Raw genomic sequence first — 17,463 nt, 5'->3', positions numbered from 1 at the left:
GGGCCAGGAGAGGCTGGCGCGCCGGGCGGCTCCGCGAATCCTCCGGCATCCGCCCCGGCGGGCCGCCCCCGCCCGCGGCAGCCCCCCGAGCAGCGGCCCGGCACCGGCGCCTTCCCAGAGGGGTAAATATTGGGGAGCCGTGGGCCCGCCGAGGGGCGCAAACCTGGGGGGAATCGGGGCTCCCTCAGCCTCTTTGTTTTTGCTGGAGAGGGAGGGAGGGGAGGGCGGACACACGCGCGTTCGCGCTGGGGTGTCGGGGGGGCAGCCCGGGCGCCGCCCGCTCGGCCCGGCGAGGACAAAGGCGCGGCTGGGGACGAGGAGGAGGAGGGGACCTGTTATTTTGCAGGCTCGCGGGGGAGGCCCCCTCCGGCCGGCCTGCCTCCGCCTCCCCGCGCTGGACCCTCTGAGGCCCCGGCCGGCCAGGTGGCCACCCCGGCTGTGATTTGGGGACGCTGAGGGAGGCGGCCTGGGGTGCTGGGCGCCGGATACTGTTGATTCGGGCCCGCGTAGGTTTCATCGGACAATCGGCGGCGCCCCCTGCTCTCCCGGCCCCGGCGCCCGGACCTGGGGGTCCGCAAGGCTACTCCCGCTCGTTGGATGGCGGGCGTTTGGGGGTCCTAAGGTGAAGATGTGTGTGGTCACCAGGCCACCGATTTGTTTTTCTTTGTGGAGAGAAAGAAAGGGGTGGGGGTTATTTATCGGATCGGATTCTCCCATTTTTGTGTGTGAGAGATTCGTGTCTTGCAAGTCTCTAAGGAACGTAAAACTGTGTCTGGGTATCGTTAGAGAGAGGATTCCCAAGTCCTTCTTAATACCCAAACTCGAAGTGGGGTGAACCCCCTCCCCAACTTTCCCCTTAGTTTTCTTGCATATTTTCTTCTTGGCATAGTCTCCTTCCTGGGGAAGGATTTGGGGAGAGGAGAAGGGGACACAGTGTCTCAAGTTGCTTCCAAGCAATGCCTGTGTTTGGGTCTCCTTTGCCTTCCTTTCTATGATGTCCCTTCAATTTTTATTTTAATCATCCAGGGGACAAGGGCCCTGGCTCAGGGGTAGGCGATGGTGATCGGGGAGTAAGAAGCACTGCCCGTGTGCCATGCTGGTTGGTAGTTTGTCTAATTTTTTTAACCTGCTGAAACTCTTGAACCTTCATAACCACTTTTCCCCCCACTTTGTTTATCTCCCCCTCCCCCATGGGAGAAGCAGCAAAACGGAAAAGCCTCTCCATTTCTGAATGAAGCCTTTCTGCTCTCCTCTGGGAGGCTTTTTGGGGATTGGTGCTGGGACAATCTAGGCTCCCCCAGAGACCTTGAACCCTTGGGGTGTTGGGGAGGGCACTGGGGGTCTGGGTGGCTGGCACAGAGCAGTCGGGGTCCCGAAGGCCTTGCCCCTCCCCGCTCCCGTTTTCTGCAGACAGCCGGTGAGTGGGGAGAGACTGGGGGGTCATGTGCAGTATATTTATGTAAGACACCCAGACAGAGGGCACGGGTATTTATATAACCCGGCGTGGGTATTTATGTAATATAGGATGCGGGTATATTTATGTTCCTTTCCTAACCTGCGGGTTTCCTGGCTACCGTGTGTGGTCTCTGAATTGGTGTTGGTGGAGAATGGACTGGGGTGTGGGGGGGTTGCGTGCACACCTCCCCCCCGCCGCCCCCCGCAACAGGGCTCACTGTGCGTGCCTGCTTTTCTTTCTTCCCTTGGAGTGTACACACTCGGGAAGCTGGACGTGTGTGTACGTGGGGTGTGTGGCGTGTGGGTTTCCTGCAAACGTGGACTGCGTTCCCCTGGCAGCGTGGCACCTCAGCTGAGATGGGCCAAGCATGTGGGCAGTGGCCCTTGATTGAGAGCCCAGAGTTTGGCCAGCTCGGGTGGAGGTCCCGGCCTCATGGTTATTGGTGGAAGGCTGGTGAGCTCCTGGGGTGCCAGGTTGCTGGGGTTGGCCTGTCTCTCCTGGGCTCTGTCCACTGTCCCTGCAATCCATCTCCCTCCCAGGCTGGCCTGGTTGTTGGGGGCAGCACTTGGCATGGGCAAGGGGCTGATCTTCTGTGCCAGCACAGCTGCTCTGCAGTCTTCCTGTTTTGCCCGGTTCGTGAGTGTGGGAGACCACCAGGTGGGATGGCCGGAGCCCTGTCCTAGGTGAGGCTGCTACCGTCTACAGGGTGGTGTGGGGCAGGTGGCGTGGCCTCTGTGGGCCTGAGTACCCTGTCTGCGAAAGGAGTTCCCTCTTGCTAGTCCTTGATGCTGGTTCTCTTGTAATCACCCTTCCCCCTGCTTACTGCAGTCCCTGGTCCCTGTGCCCACGGCAGCACTGCCTCCAGGCCTTCAGTTTTCTACTCTGCTGACCAGGAACAGGGTGTCCAGACTTTTGCCCCAGGCCAGAGCAGAGGGGTCCCTCCTAGGGTGGCCCTGGCCCTGAGGAAGGAGAGAAGCTGCTCACATCAGAACTCCTCTTCCCACCCCTTGGGGGCTGGCGGCTAAAACCCTGGCTCAGTGCCCTCTGTTCTGTGAGGGCCCTTGTAGGAGACCCTCCTAGTCTTGAAGGACGCCAGCTCCAAACAGTTTATCCAAGAGGCTACGGGCCTCCATGTGAGGTTCCTGGTGTCATGACGTAGAGATGGGGAGGCGACTGGAAGGTGGGTGGTCTGGGGTGTTTCTTTCCTGTCTTCCCCCCAGTAGGGGATATGACCTTCTCCTGCAAGGCACGCTGGGCACCGGTGAGGTCTGGCCTCTGGGCAGGGGCAGTACTTGGGAAGACCAGGCCAGGCTGTGGGAGCCTGGGGATAGGAGAGGAGAGGCCCTGTCGTTTCAGAGGTGTAAGAGGGCTGATGCCCGTTGTGATCCTTTGAGAAGCTTCTATTGAGGAGTCCCTGAATGAGTAGCCCCCAAAGACATGCTTGCTTGGCCGCTTCCTCTCTGGTCATACTGAAACCTGACCTCAGCCTGCCTTAGCTGTTCCCCAGGTATGTGGAGTGCAGGCTGTGGGCCACCTGACACCTGCAGAATGTGGTCTTCGAGAATGTGGGTCTTCGAGTTCCTGGTGGTTCTGCCTGGCCTTGGGCTGGACCCCTTTCCTGGCTCCCCACTTCACTGACCCTCGTGTTCCTGCTTCCTCTGCAGCAAGAGTGAGCCATGGAGCTACGCGTGGGGAACAAGTACCGCCTGGGACGGAAGATTGGGAGCGGGTCCTTCGGAGATATCTACTTGGGTAAGTGTTCCTGACTCCAGCTGGAGCCCCTGGGGCCAGCCTGTGGTACCAAGAGGAAGAAAGACCCCAGGATTTGGGGCTCTGAAGTTGGAATGTGGCTCCAGGGGCATGATTTGCCCCAGGGCCATTCCAGGTCAGGAAGGAAGCAGCAGGTAGTTAGTCGGGAGGCAGGCCAGGGGGCTCCTCCTCTCACAGGCCAGGCTGGGCACTGGAGGGTATTTTTAGCTCCAGTTTCTGCAGGAGTCATGCAGTTCCTCTGTGCCTCAGTGTCCCGGGTCAGCTGGGTCCCCAGCTGGGTGTGGGAAAACCCAGGCGGGGTTCACATCCTTTGCCTTGCTTCCTGGGAGAAGGATACGGGTAGATAAAAGAGACCTGGGTTGCTGCTGGACCCCTAGCCAGGCCCCCTCTCTATGTCCTGGTCTCCTGGAACCCAGCCCTGGCAGGCTTTAGGATGACGCAGGCTCCCCTGTAACCTCGGGGGTGGGGGGGCAGGTCTCCTCATTAGGGAGTTCTCTCTCTTTTTGTCTCCAGATGTGCTCCCTGTTGAAAGTATGAGTTTGCTGTGATGTTGCATTTTAAACAAGTCACTGACCTCTCAGTCCTCCCCTTGGCCTGGGAGAAATGAGGCTTGTGCCTTTCAGTGCCACTTTTGGGGGGCACGGTCATGAGTCCTGGCCCTTCCTTTGTGATTTTGGTCCAAATATTGGAAGAGATTTAGTGTTGGTGATTGTGGATTAGGGGCGGAGGCTTGGAGTTGCTGGAGTGAGGTAGTCAGCCCCTCTAGGATTTATCCTCATTCCTGTCCCTGCGCCCTCAGAAGCAGGTTAGACACATCTCTGTGCCTTGGTTACCCTCTTGGAAAATGAAAATCAGCTCTGTCCAGTGCAGAGATCACCAAGTCTGTGTGCCGTGTCCATCAGTTCAGAACTTCGGGGTTTCTGTTACCCCATGGTTAGGGTCCCTTGGAGTGTGAAATGTGTTAAGGAAGCCTCAATGGAGACAGGGTCGGAGACTGGGAGTTCCCTGAGCACTTCCTTGCAGGGTACTTTCTGCAGCCCCTAGAGATAGTACCAGATTCTTTGGCACATCAGGAAACTGAGGCACAGATGGTCAAGTTGGTCTCCCAAGACCACTCTCGAAAACTGGCAGAAGCAGCCTGTATACCCACAGCCCTCCACATGAGTGAGAGCGTGGAAGACAGAACATGCTGAGGGAGATGTCAGACGTCTAGTTCTGCGTTCTAGACATGGCTTTGTGTGGCTGTGGGAAGGTCATGCGGCTCCTCTGTGCCTCAGTCTCCCCATCTGTAAAGTTTGTGATAATTCTGCCTGACTGATCAAGAATGGTTCCAAGGCATAGATGAAATGACAGATGGGAAAGTATTTTGTAAACTCTAAAGTGCCAGCCAGATGTGCAGTTCATTGCTGAGTGTTTAGTGGGTGACCCTCCCCTGTGGACACCCGGGAGCTCAGAGGGAGGGAGAGTGTGTGGCGCAGCTGGTTCATAGGTTTTCTCTGCGACCCCAAGCTACTCCCGGGGAGGCAGGGGTTAGGTAGCATCTGCTAGTGGTCAGCACAGTGGGTGTTCACTGAAGGCTAGTCAAGCAAACCAACGAAAAAATGGGGACTGTGACATGCACAGGCATGCACAGCAGCCTCACAGCAGAATAGAAAAAGGCTGGGACGGCCAGGTGCGGTGGCTCACACTTGTAATACCAGCATTTTGGGAAGCCAAGGCAGAGGGATTGCTTGAGTCCAGGTGTTTGAGACCAACCTGGGCAACATGGTGAGACCCCATCTCTACAAGAAAAATACAAAAATTAGCTGGGTGTGGTGGCACGTGCGTGTAATCCCAGCTACTCGGGAGGCTAAGGTGGGAGAATCACCTGAACCGTGGAGGTTGAGGCTACGGTGAGCTGAGATTGCACCACTGCACTCCAGCCTGGGTGTCAGAGTGAGACCATGTCTCAAAAAAAAGGGGGCCAGGAGCTGTGGCTCGTGCCTGTAATCCCAGCACTTTGGGAGGCCAAGACGGGCAGATCATTTGAGGTCAGGAGTTCGAGACCAGCCTGGTCAACATGGTGAAACCCTGTCGCTACTAAAGATACAAAAATTAGCTTGGTGTGGTGGCACATGCCTGTAGCCCCAGTCTCTGCAGTGGACAGAGCTGATTTTCATTTACCAAGGAGGGTAACCAAGACACAGAGGTGTGTCTAGCCTGCTTCTGAGGGCACAGGGACAGGAATGAGGACAAATCGTAGAGGGGCTGGCTCTGGGACTACAGGAGGCTGAGGCAGAAGAATGGCTTGAACCTGGGAGGCAGAGGTTGCAGTGATCTGAGATCGTGTCATTGCACTCCAGTGTGAAAAAGAAGGAAAGAAAAAGGCTGAGATTTGGGGGTCAGTCCAGGTTCAGATCCCAGTCTGTTCCTCATTTGTTGTGTGACCTGGAGTAAGTCGCTGTATCATTCTGAGCCTCAGTCTTCACATCTGAAATGAGTGTACCCAGCTCCTTACTGTTTGTGAAATTGGAGTGGGTGTAAAGGACCCTCGTATTATTGAAGCTGTTGGACTCAGCACTGAAGCCTGGAGCCACTGGCTGGAGGTCAAAGGGCATGGAGACAGCTCTTGGCACAGCCTTATTCCTAGACAGTGCCCATCCCAGGTCCCGTCTTGTCTTTTTGCAGACAGGAGACTGAGGCCCATGGCTTGGGGGGGTGCAGCCCAAGATCACTCAGAAAATCCAGAATCTCGTGTGGTGGGACCTCCCTGGGGACGGGACTTCCTGTTTATCTGCATAGTCGTCTCATTCATTTTAAAAACTAAGTCCAGATTTACTCCTCTTTGTACTGGCTCTGGAGTAAGTTCAGCCTAGGTTTGGGTGCTGATGCTCCCTTTTATGAGCTGTATGCACTTGGGCAGGTGATGACCTTGTCCATCCTCGGCTTCCCCATCTGCAAAATGGGGTCATGAGAAGTAATGAGGTCGTGGTGTGTAAAGTACCTGCGTGTGCTGGACCCAGCAGTAGGTGCTGTACGCTGTGCCCCCACCATTGCCCCCACCATTGGAACTGTTTTCGAAGGGTCTGGGTCCTCTGGGTCTGAGTCTGGGGAAGTGAGTCAGACTCCTGACTCTCCCGTCTTCCCTGGTGCAAGGGCCTCAGGGGACCCTGCCCCGACTCACCATCCTGCCAGCACCCTCCTGGGCCCCTGTCTTGTTGGTCTGGGGACAGTGTGATGGTAGGGCGTCCCTGGCCAGCCTCGCCGGCTCCATTTATTCAACACTTTTTTCAACTCCATTTATTCAACATTCTTATCCCCAGGGCCGTGCCAGGGCCTGACTCCAGATGGCCTCTGCAGGTGGGGCTGGATGCGTCCTCCAAGCCCTGCTTTCCAGGATCACCCAAGGGCCAGCACACTATAGATGTGGCTTCTGCCCTTCCTCCCTTTGCATTATAAGGGGTCAGCCAAGAGAGTGGGACCTGCTTTGTTAAGGCCCTGCTGTTGACCATCCAGGGTCCAGAGGTGGCCAAATCTGGGCCCATTCTCTAGACTTGCATCCTGGGGAACTCTCTAGACCTCTTAGAGTCTCTGGTCCTCAGCTCTGAAAGGGGTGGAGAACAGTGTTCTCCACTGACAGGTGGTTCCAGGGGTGAGAGTTAATGCGGGGAATACTTCAGGTCTCTGATGGGTGGGAACTGTGGTTGTCGCCGCTGCTTGCAAAGGCTGAGGCAAAGACGCAGCCTTTGCCAGGAAGCCTCACCTGGAGTTAGAGTGGAAAAAAAACACAGGGACTTTGGGGACTAAGACTGAAATTCTGGCTGTGCCCCAACCAGTTCTGTCAGACCTCAGGCCAGTTACCTAACCTCTCTGAACCTCAGCTTAGTGGTTGTAAGAATTAAGGGAGCTCAGAGAAAAGCCTGGCAGCTTCCTGATAGAATGTAGAGGCCACCAAGGAACTCATTGGTGGCAGGACCTGCTGCAGGGGGAGGCAGCTCCGGCAGGTTTCCAGCACTTGCGGGAGTCAGAGGCTTTGCCTAGCGGCTTGGATCCCTGTCCCTGGGACGTGCGTGGCATATGATCATTTGACCTTTGGTGCCTGTTTTTCCGCATGTCAAACAAATGCAAACAGTAGGCCGGGTGCAGTGGCTCGTGCCTGTAGTCTCAGCACTTTGGGAGACCAAGGCGGGCGGGTCATTTGAGGTCAGGAGTTTGAGACCAGCCTGGCCAACATGTAAAACCCCGTCTCTACTAATGATACGAAAATTAGCCAGGCGTGGTGGTGTCTGCCTGTAGTCCCAGCTACTCGGGAGGCTGAGGCATGAGAATTGCTTGAACCCAGGAGGCAGAAGTTGCAGTTAGCTGAGATCATGCCACTGCGCTCCAGCCCAGGTGACAAAGTGAAGCTATGTCTCAAAAAAAAAAAAAGAAAAAAGAAATACAAACAGTAGTACTCGAAGGGTGGGATAAGGGCTCGATGGGAGGAGGGCCCTGTCTACCCACTACCTCCCCGGCACCTCCCCAGCACCGCCCCCAGCACCTCCCCAGCACCTCTCCTCCCTGCACACATCTGCCGAATCACCAAGTACTGCAGGCCCTGCCTCCAAAGTGTCACTCATTCTCTGCACCCTGCCTGGGCAGGGCCACTGTCAGCTCGTGCCTGGTCTCTATAGTGGCCTTCCTAGGCCTTCCACTACCCCTGTAGCCTCCTCCAGCCCTTTCTTATCCACCAGGTAGCCTCAGCAGGGTGATTTTTGTCCCCCAGGAGACATACGTCAAGATCTGGAGAACTTTTGGTTGTTACAATTCAGGGGGAAGGGGGTGCCCTGGCATCTAGTGGGTAGGAGTCATGGGTGCTGTTAGGTGCCCTGCAGTGCCCAGGGCAGCCCCACAGCCAGGAGTTCTCCAGCTCCAGCATCAGGAGTGCCAAGGCTGAGAGATCCTGTGATCACACACCTGAACATGGCCCTTGGTGCCTCGGGCTGAAGGCCAGGATCTTAGCCGGCCATTCAAGACCAAATCTCTCCCCTGCCCACCTCTTCCAGTGTGTTTTTCTGCCACTCCAGGGTTCCCGCTGCACCCGCTCCTCTTGGGCCTCTGCCTGTGCTGTGACCTCTCTTGTCTGTCCAGTACAGTCCTGTTTGGGAGCCAGGAGCCCTTGCAGCCTGCCTTCCCGGAGGCTTTCCTTTCCTCCATAGCATGACTTACTCCCTCTTCCCCTCCTCCCACTGGCTGGACACCGGCTCATCTCTAGCCTAGGGGCTGCACTTCCCATTAAGCCGGACATCGTAGAGCATTGACTGTGTGTCAGGCACTCTCCTAAGCATGTTTGTTCCTCAGAACATCCTAATGAGCCAGTTAGTGTCATTGGTTTACACATGAGGTACCTGGGGCTCTGAGGAGTCAAGTGCCTTGTCTGAGGACCCCTGGCCAGGGGATGTCCGAGTCAGGATCTGGGCTCTAGCAGGTTAGCTCTGAAACTCACACTTTAACCGCTGCACTCTCCTGATTCTCTGCTCATGGGGAAATGGAGCACGACCAGGGGACTCTAAGGAGCTCAGCGCCCTTCCCGTGCCATATTCTCACTGCCCCCTGGAAACCTGTGTGGCTCATCCCAGTGACGAGCATTGATGTGTCAAAAGCTCTTTACAGTTTGCAAGGTACTTTCTTTCCTATTGCTGGCTAGATTGAGTTATTCATTCTAGTTTTCTTTTTCTTTTATTAAAAATCCAAATACACACACAAAACTAAAAATCAAAACACAGAAATGTGTTAAGTGAAAGAAGCCAGTCACAAAAAATCACATGTATGATTCTGTTTGATTCTATTTCTGTGAAATGTCCAGAAAAGACAAATCCATAGAGACAGAATGTAGATTAGTTGGGGGTCAGGGGATGGAGCGAGGAGATAGGGCCTGACCCCACTAAAGGCTACAGGTGTTTTCAGGGTGATGAAAATACAGCCCTCCTGGGCCAGGCACCATGGCTCACGCCTGTAATTCCTGCACACTGGGAGGCTGAGGCAGGTGAATCACTTGAGCCCAGGAGTTGGAGACCAGCCTAGGCAAGATGGCAAACCCTGTCTCTACAAAAAATATAAAAATTAGCCAGGTGTGGTGGCTGGCGCCTGTAGTCCCAGCTACTCGGGAGGCTGAAGTGGGAGGCTTACTTGCACCCCAGAGGTTGAGGCTGCAGTGAGCTATGTTAGTGCCATTGCAGTCCAGCCTGGGTGACAGATTGAGACCCTGTCTCAAAAAGAAAATACAGCCCCCCACCCTCGGTACCTGTGGGGAATAGGTTCCAGGATCCCCCTCAGATACCAAAATCCTCTGATTCTCAAGTTCCTAGTATAAAAAACTATAGTGTTTGTGTATAACCTACCCGCATCCTCTATATACTTTTTTTTTTTTTGAGACGGAGTCTTGCTCTGTCGCCAGGCTGGAGTGCAGTTGTGTGATCTCAGCTTACTGCAACCTCCTCCTCCCAGTTTCAAGAGATTCTTCTGCCTCAGCCTCCTAAATAGCTGGGATTACAGACACTTGCCACCACGCCTGGCTAATTTTTGTATTTTTAGTAGAGATGGGGTTTCATCATGTTGGTCAGGCTGGTCTGGAACTCCTGACCTCGTGATCCGCCTGCCTGGTCTCCCATAGTGCTGGGATTACAGGCGTGAGCCACTGCGCCCAGCCTTTTCCATATACTTTAAATCATCTCTAGATTATTTATAATACCTGATACAATGTAAATGCTGTGTAAATAGTTATTGTACTGTATTTTAAATTGTTATATTATTTACCTGTTTACTTTTGAGACATGGTCTTGCTCTGTCACCCAGGCTGGAATGTGGTGGCGTGATCATAGCTCACCGTAGCCTTGACTTCCTAGGCTCAAGCAGTCCTCCCTTCTCAGCCTCCCAGGTAGCTGGGACCACAGGCACGTGCTACCATGCCTGGCTAACTTTTGTGTTTTTTGTAGAGATAGGGTCTCACTATGTTGCTTAGGCTGGTCTCGAACTGCTGGACTCAAGTAATCCTCCTCAGCCTCCCAAAGTGCTAGGACTACAGATGTGGATCACTGCACCCAACCTATTTCTTTTTTTGTTTTTGAGACGAGCCTTGCACTGTTGCCCAGGCTGGAGTGCAGTGGTGCCATCTCAGCTCACTGCAAGCTCCGCCTCCTGAATTCTTGCCATTCTCCTGCCTCAACCTCCTAAGTGGCTGGGACTACAGGCGCCTGCCACCACGCCCGGCTAATTTTTTGTACTTTTAGTAGAGACGGGGTTTCACCATGTTAGTCAGAATGGTCTAGATCTCCTGACCTTGTGATCCACCCGCCTCAGCCTCCCAAAGTGCTGGGATTACAGGCGTGAGCCACTGTGCCCGGCCCAACCTATTTCTTATTGTTGTATTGTTATTTTTTTCCCCACATATTTTTGATCTATGGTTGAATCGGCAGATGCGGAACCCACGGCAGATGCTGATACGAAGGGCTGACTGTGTTCTAAAATTGATTGTGGTAATGGCTGCGCAAGCTTGTGAATATACTAAAAACAGTGAGTCGCACACTTTGAGTGAGTCAATTGAAGAGTTATCTGAATTACATCTCAATAAAGGTGTTGAAAGAAATTGCAACTTATAACACAGTATCCAGTGAAGGTGCCCCCTTCTTCCTCCCTGACCCACTTAGCCCTGTACAGTCATGTTTCTGTTCAGTGTTTATGTAGCTAGAGCCAAACACAGATACTTAGTTCCCCACCTTTTTAAAGACAACTGAAATGAGAGCGTGGAATATACACTGTTCTGTGCTTTGTTTTTTCACTTCCTGTATCTTGGAGATCTTTCTACTTCTGTGCAGAGAGAGCTTCCTCATTCTTTTTCCATTGTATTCTGTTTTGTGGATGGGTTATTCTTTATTTAATCAGCACCCGCCGCCCCCCCCCCCCCCCCATGAGGGACATTTGGGTTGTTTCCAAGCTTCTGCTGTTGCAAACAGCCTGCAGCCGACAGCCTTGTCCCCGCCTTGTTTTGCACCATGCTAGGATGTTGGGTAAACTCCCAGAAGCGGGGTTGCTGGTCAGGGCTGAGTGGTGTCAAATCCCCCTCCAGTGGCGATTCAGCAGTTCACGCCTGGAACACCTGAGAGGAGTGCTCAGCCACCCCACAGTCTTGCCGACAGACGGGTGTGTTATCTCGTCAGACTTTTGACAATCCTAGGTGAAACATGGTCTTTCACGATCATATTAATTTGCATTTCTCTTACAAGGAGGTTGGGCATCTTTCCCTATGAGTAAGGCTTTTCTATTAATGATTTCTTTCTCTGTGAAGTGTGTGTTCAAATTCTTTGGCCTATTTTCTGTTGAGTCTCTTTCCGACTGATTTGTAGGAGCTCATTACATATTAGCTCTTCGCCTGTGATAAGAATTGCAAGTGAGTATGTTTCTTACCACTTTATTTCTGGTGTTTTTGCCATGCAGAAGGGATTTTTTTTTTTTTTTTTTTTTTTTTTTTTTTAATGGCTTCAGGACTTTGAATCAGGGATGAAAATAAGAGCCTTGCCTAACCCCGAGGCCATAAGGCAATTCTCCCTTCTTCTAACATTTCATTGCTATTTCCTATTAAACGCTGAGTGGATACAAAGAATACATACAGAATACCTGCATGGCATAAGGTATCCCTCCCTGGGAGCCACCGTCTGACATTTCATCTTTTCCTTTTTTTCATGTTCAAGTCTGTATTGTCTTGTTGCCTGCTTTGATATGGAAACAAGTAGAGCTGTGCTCACACTCTTCTTTCTTTTTTTTTTTTTTTTTTTTTGTTGAGACGGAGTCTCACTCTGTCGCCCCAGGCTGGAGTGCAGTGGCACCATCCCGGCTCACTGCAAGCTCCGCCTCCCCAGTTCATGCCATTCTCCTGCCTCAGCTTCCCAAGTAGCCGGGGCTACCGGCGCCCGCCACCACGCCCAGCTAATTTTTTGTGTTTTTAGTAGAGATGGGGTTTCACTGTGTTAACCAGGATGGTCTCCATCTCCTGAACTTGTGATCCGTCCGCCTCGGCCTCCCAAAGTGCCGGGATTACAGGCGTGAGCCACCGTGCCTGGCCTCGGGTAGAATGTTTTCAAGGTAGGTGCGCTTGTGTCATAGTGTGTATCGGTGCTTTATTCTTCTCTATTGCTGAATAACATTCCACCACATGGAGTCACCGCATTCTGTTCATCCTTTCGTCTGTGACAGATGTTGGTTGTTTTCACCCTCTGGCTGCTGTGAGGAGTGCACCCCTGGGACTGGGGTCCTTGTGTGAAGCAGGCATCCTTTCCTCTTCACTGCCGCCTGGGATTCCCGGGTGCCTGCACCACTGTTCCCATTCTTCTGCTGCCAGGCACTTGGGCTGTTTGTTCCTGTATCCATCCTTGTCCTGTCCCCCTGGTGCACACATGTTTCTGAAGGACGTACACTCAGGACTGGGGTTGCTTGGGCGAGCGTTTGTTTATGTTCAGCTTCACTCAAGAGGTGCACAGGGGCTGTGCCAACTCACACCCCCGCCTTTATTTCTTACATGCAAACATTTCCTCTACTTGAGATTTCTCCTGGTTGTGGTGTGAGCCATAGTGTCTTTTCTCAGATCGCCGACCGGTTGTTCCAGGGGCATTATTAGTGAATAGTCTCGTCTTTTCCTCTGATGTGAGGTCCTGCTTTTCTTCTGTCTTGAACTCCTCCTGGGGCTGTGTCCCTGGGGGTTGTTCTGGCCTGTTTGTGTGCAACAGTGTCCTACTCCTGCTACTGGGCTTGCTGCTGGCCCCAAGAAGGAGACACCCTGTCACCCAGCCTAGCCCCAACCCTTCATCTCATCCACCCCATACAGCTAGGGAAACTGAGGCAAGGTACACTTTGGGTTTGGTCTTTCTTGTGACTTCTTGAGTTGGGCTGTGGGCCCAGGCAGAGAGCGGGACCTTTGTGTGTATGAGGGTATTTTCTTAGAGCCCCTTAAGAAGCCAGGAGTGCACTGGGGGAGAGGTGGAGGTGCAGGCAGGACCTCTGACCTAGGCTGGAGGCCAGCAGAGCTGGGGTTGACGCTCAAGGCCGCCATTTACAGGTCATGTGACCTTGAGCTGGGTCTCAGTTTTCTCATCTCTACTAGGGAGTGAGAATCGAAGGAGGCACTGGATTAGAATGTGCAGGGCTGCCTCTGAAGGCACCAGCGTTGACTGAGGGGTTGCTGTGGCTGTCCCGTCTTCATTCTGCAGGCCAGGGTGGTCCTGGCTTGTTCTGGTGTGTTCGGCAGCCCAGCCCCATTGGGCCCCTTCTCTGAACGTGCCACCACCTCAAACCGACAGACCCCGCTGCCCAAATTAGCTCCAGGACTCAGTCCCCTCCCTTAGGTGGTCTGTGAGCCTTTTGCATCCCTGCCCCTTGCCCCACTCACATTGGGCCTCCTTGTTGCCCCCACCTGTGGCCCTGGGTAGCTCTTGTGTGTCACCTCTGTCCCTCACAGCGCTGACCTTCTTTCCCCTCAGGAAACCTTTGCCTGGGCTCCTTTGCCCGCTTCCCAGCCTCCCCCAAGAGCTCCTCAAGGTCAGATGGCCCCGGGCCCAGCGCACGCCAGATCTCAGAAATGCTTAGTGGGGTGCCTGGGACTGCCTGGCCTTTGAGGGTGACCCTGGTCCCTTGCCTCCCCACCCCGGGCAGGTGCCAACATCGCCTCTGGTGAGGAAGTCGCCATCAAGCTGGAGTGTGTGAAGACGAAGCACCCCCAGCTGCACATTGAGAGCAAGTTCTACAAGATGATGCAGGGCGGCGGTGAGCACAGGGTGGGCGGCAGCAGGCGCCGGGGTGGGGGTTGGTGGCCATGAGTGCAGGGCGGGCTGGGCGTGGCTGGCTGCCTCTGACCCCTGACAGAGGCCCTCCGCTTGACCCCCAGTGGGGATCCCTTCCATCAAGTGGTGCGGAGCTGAGGGCGACTACAACGTGATGGTCATGGAGCTGCTGGGGCCCAGCCTCGAGGACCTGTTCAACTTCTGTTCCCGCAAGTTCAGCCTCAAGACGGTGCTGCTCCTGGCCGACCAGATGGTGAGTTCCCATCCCCTCCATCCCCAGCCGGGGGCCCAGGATACCAGCCCTACCTCCTGCCCCCAGAGGATGCCAGAGGATGGGCCTGCGCCAGGAGACCTTGGCCACTGGCTATAGAATTCTAGGTGTTTATTTATTTTATTTATTTTTTGAGGCAGAGTCTCACTGTGTCGCCCAGGCTGAAGCGCAGTGGTGCGATCTTGGCCCATTGCAACATCCACTTCCTAGGTTCAAGCAATTCTCATGCTTCAGCCTCATGAGTAGCTGGGATTATAGGCCTTTGCCACCACGCTGGGCTAATTTTTATATTTTTAGTAGAGACAGAGTTTTACCAAGTGATCCACCCATCTTGGCCTCCCCAAGTGCTGGGATTACAGACGTGAGCCACCGCGCCCAGCCAAGGTGTTTATTTAAAATGTGGATTTCAGGCCCAACTCCAGACCTGCCAAGTCAGGTTCCTGGGGTAGGGCCTGGGACTCTGCCTGGGGTAGTTTTATTTATTTATTTCAAAAATATTGTTTAATTATAAGAAATAGAGATGGGGGTCTCACTGTGTTGACCAGGTTGGTCTCAAACTCCTGGCCTTGATCAGTCCTCCCATCTTGTCCTCCCAAGATGGCAATTACATGGGATTACAGGCATGATCGCCACGTCTGGTCTGCCCCGGGTAATTTATAAAGCCTGCGGTCTGTCACACAGACCTGGGTCCTCTTCCAGACCAGTGACTGTAGGTGAACGCCGAACCTCTCTGAGCCTCAGTGGCCTCATGTGAGAGTCTCTCATTTGTCGGTTGTTGAAGGGATCGGGTGGATTAGGTGAGATGCCATTCAGCGCCTTGCCAAACCAGACCCCTCTAACAGGCCGTTAAGTACTAAGCCCTTCATCAGCATAGGGAGGAAAGCCTCTTAAAGACACAAAACTGTAGAATTTTGAACTTGGAATGGAACGTGGAGATCTTGTACAGGGGTTTTAGTCTTGGTCTGCATTAAGTCCTGCAACGTAGGCTGAAGGTGTGTGAGCAGAGGGTCGCCAGAGCCCCTCATGGTGTGAAACCCAAGAAGGGTGCAGGAGATGTTGAGCTGTGCTGAACCTGGGACCAGAGCCAGAAGCCATGGCATGTGCATGGATATTACTTTGAGTTTTAAAAACTCGACTGAAAAGGTGGCTAAAGTCTAATCCCAGCACTTCGGGAGGCCGAGGTGGGCAGCTCATCTGAGGTCAGGAGTTTGAGACCAGTCTGACCATCATGGTGAAACCCCGTTTTTTCTAAAAATACAAAAAATTAGCTGGGCGTGGTGGTGTGCGCCTATAGTCCCAGCTACTCGGGAGGCTGAGGCAGGAGAATCACTTGAATCCCAGAGGCAGAAGTTGCAGTGAGCCGAGATTTTGCCACTGCATTCTAGCCTGTACAACAGACCGAGACTCCATCTTAAAAAAAAAAAAATCAAAGAAAAGAGGGCCACGTGCCTGTCTGAGTTTGGCATCCTTCGGAAGCCCTGTCTTTTGTGCTCTGCCTCTGTCACCTCTGCCTGGTTTAGGCTTCCCCCGTGTTCCCTCCCTGCCCCTCCCCCACCCACATCTGTTGCCTCTCTGGCTCCCTGAGTCCTATGAGTGTGGGGCCGGGCAGGCAGGCCTTCCATGGGGAACCAGTTGCCTTTCTAGCAGACTCTTCATTTCTGGATCAGGAGTTCTGGATTAGCTTTCCTGCAGTACTCTCTGTCTCACAACCAACTTGGTGAACTCCCCCCTTCAGAGTTCATCCTGATGTCACATTTTCCAGGAGGCCTTCTCTGGCCTGCCCCTTAATCATCCTTCATGGTCGAAGGCAGACCTTTCTCCCTTTCCAGGGCAGGGACCATGTGTGCGTTTTCCACCTCTGTGGCCCCAGCCCCTGCCTGGCCCAGAGCACTGGGCGAGGGCCCCTCTGTTGAACAAACGGCCCCCTCCTCCCCAGATCAGCCGCATCGAGTATATCCACTCCAAGAACTTCATCCACCGGGACGTCAAGCCCGACAACTTCCTCATGGGGCTGGGGAAGAAGGGCAACCTGGTCTACATCATCGACTTCGGCCTGGCCAAGAAGTACCGGGACGCCCGCACCCACCAGCACATTCCCTACCGGGAAAACAAGAACCTGACCGGCACGGCTCGCTACGCTTCCATCAACACGCACCTGGGCATTGGTGAGGGAGCCAGGCCTGGAGCAGTGTGCACCCAGGGCCGCTGGCTAGGGCCTGGCTCTCTGGAGCCCTCTCACCCTCTACCTTGATGGAGGCCCCCAGGCTCTTTTCTAGTGAGAAAGTCCCCACCCCATCTGCTCCCAAGCTCGGACTTAATCCCTGTCCTTGCACAGTCGGGTCTTCCCCTTTGTAAGCCAAGCTGTGTGTGCAGGGCGCCTTCCCTGGCCCTGCCTCCTCCTCTGCCCTGTTGGTGCAGGCTGGGAAATACAGGCTCAGAGGTTTAACATGGGTTGCTTAAGGTCATGCAGCTTAGCGAATGCCAAAGCTGGATTTGACCCCGGCCCCGTCTGATGCTGAAGCTTGTGACCTCTCCACGGGGTGGGCCAGGCAAGGGGGCAGTAGGTAACCTGTCATGGTCATTGAATGATTAAGTGCCTGAGCTGGAAAAACTAGGCCCAAATTAAGTTGAGAAGGCCCTGCCTCAGGCTTCTTCTCTGTAGGAGGAAGATAATAGCAGTGCCTGTTTAAAATGTGTGCAGTGAGCAACATCTGATGAGGGGGGCAGGAGGGTCCTGGTTTGCATGGTGAGGAGCATGACCCAGAGGATGACTTAGGGGCCTGAGTGGACCCCTGTCCCTCACCTAGTGTTTGACTCTCTATGCAGAGCAAAGCCGTCGAGATGACCTGGAGAGCCTGGGCTACGTGCTCATGTACTTCAACCTGGGCTCCCTGCCCTGGCAGGGACTCAAAGCAGCCACCAAGCGCCAGAAGTATGAGCGGATCAGCGAGAAGAAGATGTCAACGCCCATTGAGGTCCTCTGCAAAGGCTATCCCTGTGAGTAGCCCAGTGGGAGGGCACATGCCTGGGGGTCCCTGAGGCACTGTCTAAGGGAAAGGTGAGGCCATACAAAGCCCACACTGGGGCCAGACGCAGTGGCTCACGCCTGCAATCCTAGCACTTTGGGAGGCTGAGGCAGGCAGATCACGAGGTCAGGAGTTCGAGACCAGCCTGACCAA

At 54.1% G+C, this 17,463-nt stretch overlaps 1 protein-coding gene across 11 annotated transcripts in view; it reads left to right on the top strand.

Annotated features, from left to right (window-relative positions):
* LOC111549018 (casein kinase I) overlaps window positions 1–17,463 on the top strand; it is a 26,988-nt gene continuing 9,525 nt past the window's right edge. For 8 of the 11 annotated variants that reach the window (XR_002733584.2, XM_023222025.2, XM_023222024.2 and 5 more), the window contains exons 1-6: window positions 1–122; window positions 3,121–3,208; window positions 13,886–13,996; window positions 14,118–14,266; window positions 16,221–16,449; window positions 17,111–17,281. Coding sequence is in view for 10 of the 11 variants with exons in the window: in XM_023222025.2 (XP_023077793.1) it covers window positions 3,133–3,208; window positions 13,886–13,996; window positions 14,118–14,266; window positions 16,221–16,449; window positions 17,111–17,281 (736 nt within the window). In the remaining variant the exon portion in view is untranslated. Of the gene's footprint in view, window positions 123–239; window positions 623–643; window positions 2,140–2,190; window positions 2,964–3,120; window positions 3,209–13,885; window positions 13,997–14,117; window positions 14,267–16,220; window positions 16,450–17,110; window positions 17,282–17,463 lie in introns of those variants that run through there. The other 3 variants (XM_023222021.2, XM_023222020.3, XM_023222019.3) reach the window with 3 other exon arrangements.

This window comes from Piliocolobus tephrosceles, chromosome 19 (genome assembly GCF_002776525.5).
Source record: "Piliocolobus tephrosceles isolate RC106 chromosome 19, ASM277652v3, whole genome shotgun sequence".
Classification (NCBI taxonomy): Eukaryota; Metazoa; Chordata; class Mammalia; order Primates; family Cercopithecidae; genus Piliocolobus; species Piliocolobus tephrosceles.
The sequence above is the reverse complement of the archived record's forward strand: the minus strand, read 5'-3'. Positions and strand labels throughout refer to the sequence as shown.